Source organism: Pyrus communis, chromosome 5 (genome assembly GCF_041283825.1).
Source record: "Pyrus communis isolate YQ-2024b chromosome 5, ASM4128382v1, whole genome shotgun sequence".
Classification (NCBI taxonomy): domain Eukaryota; kingdom Viridiplantae; phylum Streptophyta; class Magnoliopsida; order Rosales; family Rosaceae; genus Pyrus; species Pyrus communis.
In genome coordinates this window covers 29,501,699-29,513,167 of record NC_142569.1, presented here as the reverse complement: position 1 = coordinate 29,513,167, position 11,469 = coordinate 29,501,699, and the positions used below count along the sequence as shown (strand labels likewise).

At 36.0% G+C, this 11,469-nt stretch overlaps 1 protein-coding gene and 1 pseudogene across 1 annotated transcript; both read right to left on the bottom strand.

Annotated features, from left to right (window-relative positions):
- Positions 1–3,723: 3,723 nt before the first annotated feature.
- On the bottom strand, positions 3,724–4,620 carry LOC137726596 (antimicrobial ginkbilobin-2-like protein). Its single transcript, XM_068465532.2, has one exon. It carries the CDS (start codon positions 4,595–4,597, stop codon positions 3,869–3,871), a length of 729 nt encoding a protein of 242 aa, XP_068321633.2. The 5' UTR covers positions 4,598–4,620; the 3' UTR covers positions 3,724–3,868.
- Positions 4,621–9,555: 4,935 nt separating this feature from the next.
- Positions 9,556–10,366, bottom strand: LOC137724559 (antimicrobial ginkbilobin-2-like protein pseudogene; annotated as a pseudogene).
- Positions 10,367–11,469: the final 1,103 nt, after the last annotated feature.

The following is an 11,469-nucleotide window of genomic DNA, read 5'->3' as shown; positions in this document are numbered from 1 at the left end:
GCTTATTTTATCTGACAAGGGAGAGAGGGAGGCGTGCCAACAGAGAGAATTAGAGTGAGATATGTGTTTGTAGGGTTGTATAGAGGATGCTTTATTCACTCTACGCAGTGTCTTTATTTATAGTAAAAGGGAGGGAAGAATCTTTCTCCTCTAAGAAATACGTGTCCTAATAGGGAAGAATAATTAGTATAAAATCTAATTTAGGATTTACACAATCACACTTTAATACAATGCTTATAACACTCCCCTTGAGTGTATATACTCAAGTAGATTCGGCATCATGTAGAGTTGAGAAAGTCGACTCGTCGACATTGGTTCTGGGAACACGCTAGTCTCAAACAAAAGAAGGAACCTGCATAAACTAAGTTTCACAAAAAACCCAATGGCTATGGTAAAACCCAAGTAGGGACAAAACCCATAGTCCAAGAAAAAGTGCGTGAGAAAATGCAAAGTCAAATGAAACATCTACGGGAAGTCATCAAGGATATGATCAACCCAAGGTGGGTGCCTCGTCAAAACCTCGTTAGGTAACAAAAACCCAAAGGGAAAACTGCTCCTAATCATAGGGAAAAAGATGACAGTAAGATCAAGCAAGTATACTTCAGGATACTCCCCCTGAGTTTGACATAATTCAAAAGAGAACTAACAATGTTACAAGAAAGTTTACACATACCTATTCGTTAAACAAGCTTCTGAAACGTCGCCTTCGGTAGTGATTTGGTGAAGAGGTCCGCCAGGTTGTCTTGTGAACAGATTTGCGTGACTTCAATCTTCTGATGCTCTTGCTGTTGATGTGAGAAGAAGAACTTCAGTCCAATGTGCTTGATGTTATCTCCTTTGATGTAACCCTTTTTGAGTTGTTCGATGCATGCTGCGTTATCTTCATAGATCGTCATGGGGATGTCAACGACGAGGTAAAGATCGCAAGAGCCTTGAATATGGCCCAGAACTACTCTCAGCCATAACCATTCCTAAGTAGCTTCTTGTAAGGCAAGTATTTCAGCATGGTTAGAAGAAGTGGCAACTAAGGTCTGTTTAGTTGACCTCCAAGATATTACGGTGCCTCCAACGGTAAATACGTAACCCGTTTGAGAGGGCGCCTTGTGCGGGTCAGATAAGTAACCTGTATCGGCATAACCAACAAGGCGGGAACGACTCGAGAACCAAGGGGGGTTGTGGCATCACTTGAGGATCCATAGGGATAGAATAGGCCCAGATCCATAGTACCCTTAAGGTAACAGAAGATGTCTTTAACACCAATCTAGTGTTTGTATGTCGTGCATTACTATATCTTGCGAAAACATTAACAGTGAATGAGATGTCAGGTCTATTGCATTGAGCTAAGTACAATAAAACGCCTATCACACTTAGATAAGGAACTTCGGGTACCAAAATCTTCTTCATCCTCCTCCGAATGGTTGGCAAGCGTTTCCTTGCCACACAGTTTGGAAACTTGATACCGGATATGAACAAAGCACAATATACATAAACAGCAGCAAGGCCGGTCCCAAGAGTTGAATGGCTTCTGCTTTGATTAAAACAATTGCTTTACATAATACGTTAAGCATATAAAACGGACCAGGAGGAGGATGCTATTATAGTATTTTTCCAGTACATGACCATGAACCTAAAACCCATAATCACCCAAAAGAATTTTTTTCCGTATGGGGTTTAGGTTCTTTTCTTGGTCGCCAAGCAACATACTTTGAGGGATGGTGAAAAAGTCGAACAACAGATTTTGAATGAAGCAAAGTGATACGGAACCATGAATCATTTATTCATAAGGATACAATTATAATTACAATCCGATTAGCTCCAGATTTGGTTTTCAAAATGAATGGCCGTTCATCATGTGTCTGCATAAAAATCATCAAGGACAATTCGAACTATGAGCGGTATTCCGAAGGAGAATCTTCCTTGAATTCTTAATAGGGAACCAAAAGTAACCTTAAACTCCAGCTACTTTACAGTAGAGTTGAATGACAAAATTGATGGCTTAACTCTCACAGACACACCTGCAGGCGTTATAATATGAGCATTGTAGATAGAATTAACTGGACCTACATTTGTGACCGTTCTTGATACTGTTGTGCTCTGCTTCAGCTCATGAATGGTGATAGAAGGAAGATTAAGGTTATTAATGAAGTTGGTTCACTTTCGGCATGTGATCTTAGCCTTACAGCTTAATTATTAAACAACACTAAAACACTAAAGCATTAATTCCATTTTAGACTTACAAATTTGGACTTGGCTGTCTCATTGGTCCAGTTTTTGTTCTTCAAGGCATAAGCAATCTCAAAGGTATCAGTCTCATGAAACTGGGAACCTTCTGCCATTTATTAATTTATCTTCAAAAATAGTAATGATATACATAATAAGATCAAATACAATGCCAGAAATTAGATAGCCATAGAAATGGATCATGCTAGCAATCAGATTCTTAAATACCACAACCCTTATATTGAGTCAAAATCATTATCCCACAAACCAAAAACAGATATGCCAAATTTTAATTTGCTACAAACAACATAGCACTAAAACACTCATTACTTAACATGTGTATACTCCTCACTATGTAGACAAGTGGGCAGAACCAGCGTGACACTCATGGGTTTTTTGTGCTCGATTTATCTTGGTGGCTTGGCTCCAGCAGTTCAGGCAGTTGGCCTAATTTTTTATTTTGTTTTCAAATTCCTAATATCAATTCCCATAATTTGGCAATATTTTGAGTATAATGTATGTAGAATTTAAAATTTGTAAAATATAAAGTTGTTTCATGCATTATGGTGGAGGTTCACGCAGTTAAGGTTGAAAAAATATTAAGATAAACATTGTTATTTTGGAAGAAGCTGGATTACGTGATGGTATTGATGAACTGGTTTGTAGGAGTTACTCTTCCGGATTTCGAATTTCCATCTTCAAAGCTTGTATCACATTCAATACAAGAAAAATAAATTGAATCAATAAAAGTATATGAATTTAATAAAACAAAAATTGAATCAAATAATAATAATTGAAATGTAATACTCTTATGATTGAAGATGAACAAATTCTCTGTAGCGCAGCATCAAGAGCATGTTGATAATGTGTTGTGGCCTACAATTAACTGAAGCAAAAAGAGGGTGCGGCATAGAGAGAAAGAGAGATGGAGAATTGGATTGAGGAATTTTGTGTGTTATTTCTCATTCCTTGTGCCTTTATTTATAGTAAACCAAGGAGGTTTCCTTGCCTTGCAATTAATACAATCCTAATGGAAAAAGTTATTCTAGTATCCTAAATATAATCTACTAATGATTTACACAATACACAGGTACTAAAAGTATATTCATTAACAGGTACTTAATTATTCTCCATAAGGTAAGTACTTATAAGGGAACAAGATTCAAGACTTATTCAAAACCGTAAATAAATCGATCGTAATTGTACAAGCAACCACATCTTTACATAGACAAGAAAACCTAGATATTAGGTTGTAGTCACCACTCCCCATCACCTTATCTTGTGATGAGTTGTGAATACCACCTTTTTTCCTTGAATTATGGCAGCTGATTGTGCCGAGAAGATTGAGCTGTGTTGTCCCGCATTCCATGCCTTCCCTCACTCAATTCCAATCTCATATATATGTCTTGTAATCTTGTAAAGATCTCATGATGAAATATAAATCAGCATATTCCCACTCAATACTAACTTCGAAAATAAATACGATCTCATAAAACTACTCAATACCATAATACTTTTCTTTTATAACACAAACACAATCCATATCCTTGGACAAATTTGTCAACAGAGACATTCAAATATCATCTGAACATCATTTATTAGCAAGCATAACAAGACGTCGATCACATTGTACAGCATAATTATACTCTTAAGTATTGACAATGGGATACAGTTCATATCGAACATTACAGCTCCCACCTACAACACGCCCACCTCGTTTTGCATCGCAACAGTTTGGGAGTTCGCTTATTGCACTATCAAGACACTTTTTACAATCAACCCCAGAGAGGTCCCTCGTGCATTGAGCAATGCCATAAAGGGTTGTGAATGTATCGAGTTGTACCTCACCAGTAGCATAAAGCTTTTGATTAGCTTCAGAAGCTTCATTAGATAACCCACTTAACAACTCTTTAACTTTCTCATTGAATAGTGTCCCATTCTCTACTTCTTGGACGTTCCACATATAGAACCTGTTCCTGCTATCAATTTGCCCAAAAAAGCTCACATCTGAGTACTTTAAAAGGCAGTGATCGTACCAAATTATGGCTCCTTTACGATAAGGGCAGCGCTCGCGAAGCTCTTTGCTTGCGTCAACCACGCAAGTTTTGCAATCTTCGCTTGAGACATCACCACGGCAAAGGGCCAAGCCATTCACTTGGTTTTTAGCTTGGCCAGTTGAACCAAGGCCAAAGCCAGTAGGAGGAACTTTGGTGTATAAAAGATCGAACAATGAGTTCAAGTTGGCACCATATGGACTATCAGCGGTGTAGTTTTCTGGGCTGAAACAAAAATGGTAAAGTGGGGAGGCACCAATTGCAGAATGGTGTAAAAGGCAAAGCACTAAGAGACCCAGAGGGACTGATTTGAAGAAGAACATGTTGGATTTATGATATATATCAAAGAACGCAGTCGGTATATATACATATATAAGAAGCTTCTAAGATATTGGTTGTGACGGGAGGCGAAATTGTTGACTTTTTTTTTTCCTTAATAAGTTTCTAAGATATTGATTGTGACTGGAGTTGAAATTGTTGACTTTTATTTTATTCAACCTCGTCAAAAGTCTCACCAGCCAATATAATAAACTTGACATTACTTATGGGATATTGACCTAGTTCTGGAGAAATCAAACTTCCACGAATGACGTTGAAAGACGAATTCAAGCTAGCCACGAATGTTAGTATTAAAAGTAAAATATCTAAAGCATCGCACATTTTCAAAGCACTATACTGGTCGCTCTTTGGAACTTACATATGGATTGTGAATTGTCTGTCTGGTGCTACTTTTCAGTGGATGATTAGGTCAAGTTTTGCTCCTTTGGATCAAGCTCGTGATTAGGATTAATGCGCTGAGGAGTTCTAGACAAACTACCTCAATATTTTTAGGATAGTGCTATTCACACACTTTTGTATACCTCCAACACTCTTGTTAATTTTTATCCCTTTTTTTTTTTTTTTGGACAGTCTATTAGTACTTAAAATTTAATATTATTATTACCACTTAGTACTACAGTGTAGTGATATTTCTCTTCACTTAGTGGTATTCTTCTTTACTTGTAAGTGAGAGGTCTTAGGTTCAATTCTCGCCAAAGGCGAAGTTGAACCACATTATTATGGGAAGCTTATCGTAAGGTTTAACCCACTTCTTCACCCCTTTAGTGTAGATATTATTAGTGTTCAAAAAAATTATTATTATTATATATGGGTAAAGATTGGGAGACACATATTTGGACACACTTTATTAGAGTCAACGCCATAATGTATTTCAACGATCGATCTGTCTATCTTCTAGCCTTCTAAGTCCTTATGACCCATTATAAATACAAGTAAACTGTTAAATTAGTCATTGAATTATTACTCGAGTGTCAATTAAATCCCTAGCTAGTTTTTATTTTTTTTAATGTTTTTTTGGATAAACGAATCATTTATTAAAGACTAAAACCTCTAGTACAACCAGTTGTCCGAGTGTCAAATCTAAGGGGGGTTCAAAGCCTCAGGGGGCAACAAAAGTTCCAAAAGTGAGGATTATCAATAAAAAGGCCGACATGCGCAATAGCTTCAGCAGCAAAGTTTGCTTCTTTAAAAATACAATGCCCGGAAATCTCAACGAATTCAGTTGCAGTCCCCATAATGTCAGTAATGATCTGGTGGATATGCCAACGGGGCTTCCACACTCCACGTGCGAGCTGAATGATAAGCAACGAGTCCCCTTCTACCCATAACCTCTGGACACCCTTTCGCTTGGCCATAACCTCTGGACACCCTTTCGCTTGGCCATAACCTCTGAACACCCTGCGGAAACAGAGCCATCGAAATTTAACTTAACATATTCTGTCAGAAAAAGTAGTCATTTTGAACTAATTAAAACCTGCCCATTAATTTCAGTACTATAACATTTGAAGCTACTCTATCAAATAATTTCCATTCATTTAAGTTACTTGACTTAACGTGACAACCTTTAGAGGATGGTAGTATTGTCCTTTTCTCTCCATAAATCCTTAATGTTGCATGCATGTAACGAATCTAGTTATCAATTTACCATTCAAAGTTAAAACCATACATAGTTTTTTTTCAACAAAAAATGGTCAAACTTTTTTTTTTTTTTTTTTGAGAATAAGAAAAAGGTTATACATTAAACTAAATAGAAAATGTTAAATCTACCCTTCAAAATGTATCACATACAAGTCACGTGACTTAATGTAATGAAAAAATGCATATATATAATAGTTTTAAATCTTATAATAAGGATATATTAGTAGTTCTTAATGATTTTAAGAACTTATTTTTCCATAAAAATACTTTAGAGACTAAGTTCAAATATGTTAGCAAATGAAATAAATGTTCTTGGATTTTTTTTTTTGTAGAAAATGAAATCAATTTTCCGTAACAATATCACATGATGTCACAAATGTTTCGTTGTATAATATGACCGTGCGTTGATTTATATTTAAAGTTAATAAAAAGGAATAGCTTCGTTCTCGTTTTACTATAATAAAATATGGAACAAGGGCAGGACAATTGTAAGAATATATGTATTCATCTTATATCATATATTTCATTATTTTCCTCCTTTTTGCTCCAGAATATGAGTGTATTTTGAGCGAATTGTTAGGCTAGCTTGCAGCATTATGGTCAAAATGAATTAATTAAAAGTGGTGGGATGTGTATGGTGGAATTAGTGGGATGTATAGTTACCATAATCAATACCCTTATCTAGTAGTGCAAATCAAACGTGACCTCAGGGCGTGGCGCATATTGTTCCAGAAATAAACAACGCGCACGTTTGGTTATTCTATTTATTTATTTATTTATTTTTGTTTTTTATGAGAAAAGTAAGATGTTCATTTAGAAGAAAGAAAACGTACAAAGTAAGGATAATATGCTTACAATAGGGTCCAAAAAAATTTTGTTAGGAATTTCAACCTAATTAAAGGAAAAAAAAAAGGTACCGTACAAATAAACTAAGAGTTAACTATCCTCACAATCAAATTTAAATGGATGCAATTAATAGGAGGCATCTCCAACTAGTACATCCGTGATTAAATTCATGATTAAATTCAGAGGTTCTTCATGCCACACCAAATCCTGAACACAACCTATTCCCGCATGAACAAGTCTATGGGCAACTTGGGTAGCCTCTCTTTTAACATGGTGGGCTGTATATGAGAAAAACCTTTAATCAATTCACGAGCATCATTAATAATAGGGCCAAGCGGAGAGCAATCCTCTCCGTGCTCGTTCATCGCAGCTATGATGATCACCGTGTCTCCTTCCATCACACATCGTTGTCCACTCAACCCAATCCACTAAGCAAAAACTGCAGTGCTTCTTGCTGCACTCACCTCCACCTCCAACATAAAATTTGTTTGGATGGATGTTTAATATTGGGTTTAAGGCAATTGAAGGCCCATGCGTACAAAAATAAGGAAGGAAGTGGGCTGGGATAGGTAGCAGCCCAAGATGTATTTAAAACCATTTCTAGCAACTAATAGACATCATGCCTACGTGAGAAGTGACAAGCAATAGAGCAGCTCACCCTAAATAAATAAATAAATAAGTATTTTTCCATGGCATAGGTAGGTAATTAATAAGCAGATGATGACTCACCATGCTTTGGAAGCCATCATCAAAAGGGAAGACTTGGACAATCGGGATAGTAAAGTCAATAAAAGCGACAAGGAACACAAGCAAAAACTCTCTCTCAACCAATCAATCAAGCAACACTCAATTCTGCATTCAACAGTGAAAACCAGAAATCTTTAGTTTATTCACCCATTTTCCCTTTCTTTAGTCGCATGTCCACTATAGAAAGCTATCTTTTGTCGGTTCTTAGAAGCTCTGCTACCATTCCCTTTGTCGTAGTATCGAATCCCTTTAAGTAAACCTTGTTTATATTTTCATTTTCCAAGACTCCAATCTTTGTAAAATACAAGGAGAAGTGTCTGCTAGAAATCAAACCTTGCCCGCCAAGGTTGTAATCATGCCCGAATCTCCTTTATTTGTACTTACATAAAGTAGATCCGTTGTTTATACATCTTTCATTAGATCCTATGTCATTTTAACTACTTTTGTATTAGTTTTATCCATGATTAATCCTATCAACTAATAACTCTTGTTTCCTTGTTGTCGGCCTAAACTGATAACTAAGGAAATAACTTGAATGATCTTGATTTCCTTCATAAATGAACATATGGTATTATAAATAAAAAGTCATTGATCTAAAGGCAAGAAAAGAACTTAATATAGACTTAACTCATCTATGAACAATCTTGATAAACCAAGGAGGACTTGTGGCGCAAGTAAACAATGGACTAAAACAACCAATAAAACAATCTGTTAAATAAAAAGAACAGTAAGATGCTTAGACTTATATTAGCTTTGATTGTGAGTCTCAAGACCTAACAAAGGCCCCACAAAGGCATCAATCAAACTAATAACAAACTTATATTGCAGAAAGCCAAGCAACAAACCTTGCCCAACGGGCAAGATAATGGGATTTATGCAAGGGACAAATCTATCCCGAACACAAGATGCTGCCAAGCATTGACCTGCGAACGCGGCAACAAAATCTCCTTCCCAATTTCTTACAATCACCCCCACTCCACCGCAGTTTGGTTGTTTTGTTCAAACAAATTCACTGTACATTACCATCTGTTACTCAAAAAAAAAAAATATCACTATTACCATCCATATATACATTGTACATGCATGATGCATCAATAATTCTGCAGAAAATGATTATACAAGAAACATAAAATTTTGAGTTGCTACAATGGACCGGCTCAAGAATTCTGTAAAATAAATTATAATTTCATTAATTTGCAGAAAATATACAAGAAACATAAAATTTTGAGTTGCTACTATAAATCAGCTCAAGAATTCTGTAAAAATAAATTATATTTCATAGGATAAGATGGCAAAATAATAGGACAACTGAGAGTATGAGACAAGGGGTAAATACGCTCGATTAATATATATTGAAAATTTAGCAATTTGATGTATTCTATGTTAGGGTTTAGTATTTTGTATATTAGGATTTTGTTGGTAGGATAAGAATGCTTTCTTGTTTGTTTAGGATTGAATCATTATAAACATGTCTTGTAACTCAGTAGATAGGAATAAAGTCTGGTAAGACGTAATCTTTTTGAGTTATGTATACTTTTTGATAATTATATAGTGTTCTTATTTCTTTTCAGTCAATAAAATAATAGTCCAAGTTTGTAATCTATTTTTTTTCTTCTGGTTCTTTAATTTGTTTAACATTCCCCATATTACATTGCAAAGAAAAAAAACATTCCCCATATCAGAACTTCATTTATTTGTAAGGTATTAATACATGAATAAGTTTATTGCATTATAAAAATAAATAGATAAGACTTTATATTTATGACAATTATGATCTAAGTACCAACAATTGGATATAGTTCAAAACCAACATTGCAACTCCCACCAACAACACGACCACCTCGTTTTGCACCGCAACAGTTAGGCAGTTCGCTTATTGCACCATCAAGACACTTCTTACAATTAACGCCAAAGAGGTCCCTCGTGCATTGAGCAATACCATACAACGTTGTGACTGTATCGAGTTGTACCTCACCGGTAGCATAAAGCTTTGGATTAGCATCAGAAGCTTCATTAGATAACTCGCTTAACAACTCTTTAACTTTCTCATTGAATAGTGTTCCATTCTGATCTACTTGTTGGACGTTCGACATAGAGAACCTATTCGCATAATCAATCTGTCCAAAGAAGCTCACATCCGAGTACTTTAAGAGGCAGTGATCGTACCAAATAACGGCTCCTTTGCTATAAGCACACCGTTTATGGAGCTCTTTACCGGCGTCAACCACGCAAGTATTGCAGTTTTTTTTCTGAGACGTCACCATGGCATAGAGCCATGCCATGGACTTGGTTTTGGCCATGACCAGTCGAATCAAGGGCAAAGCCAGTAGGAGGAACTTTGGTGTATAAAAGATTGAAGAGTAAGTTTAAGTTAGCACCATAGGGACTATTGGCAGTGTAGTTTTCAGGGCTGAAACAAGAATGGGAAAGTGGGGAAGCACCAATGGCTGAATTGTGGTAAATACATAGGACCAAGAGACCCAGAGGGATTGATTTGGAGGTGAACATGTTGGATTATGAGACTCAATTGCTGGGTTTGAATTGTTCCATCCAAGAACGCACTCCATATACATATATATCGAAAGTTTCTAAATTATACCCCCGAGAGTTGAAAGTCTTACCAGCACAATACAATAAACATTGAAATTAATCACGTACGTGCGGGACTTGTTCTTGAGAGAAAGCTTCCACAAATGATTGAAAGACGCATTCAAGGTAGCACCAAGGAAAGAAAAACTAAACATCACGTTATCATGCATTCTACTAGGTGATCATTGGACGTTATATATTTCCGTGGAGGACTACGTCGCTTTGCACGCTACAGAAAAGGAAAATACATGGCTATATATATGATTCTAGACAAAGTTGATTTTAATACTATTATTACATGGCTATATATATGATTCTAGGAAAATACATGGCTATTAATACAGTAATGAGTAAGATTAAAAACTAATTTTAATCATTTAACTCGTGTCCAAATCATTTATAATCCACGTCATATTTAATTTCTTAGATGTAACTTTACTATGTTTTGTCTTCCTATATTATCCCTAAATATTGCTATTAAATGGTTTCTATTGTGGCTTATTTTATCTGACAAGGGAGAGAGGGAGGCATTGCAGTAGAGAGATATGTGTTTGTAGGGTTGTGTAGAGGATGTGTTATTCCCCCTACACAGTGCCTTTATTTATAGTAATAAGGGAGGGAAGAATCCTTCTCCTCTAAGGAATACAAGTCCTAATAAGGAATAATAACTAATATCAAATCTAATATAGGATTTATGCAATCACACTTTAATACAATGTTTATAACACCCCCCCTTCAGTGTGTATATACTCAAGTAGATTCGGCATCATGTGAAGTTGAGGAAGCTGACTCGTCGGCACTGATTCTGGGAACACGCTAGTCTCAAACAAAAGAAAGAACTTGTATATGAAACTAAGTCTCACAAAAAAAAAAAAAAAAAACCTCAATGGTTATGGTAAAACCCAAGTAGGGACAAAACCCATAGTCCAAGGAAAAGTGTGTGCGAAAATGCAAAGTCATATGAAATGTCTACAGGACGTCATCAAGGATATGATCAACCTAAGGTTGGTGCCTCGTCAAAAACTCATTAGGTAGC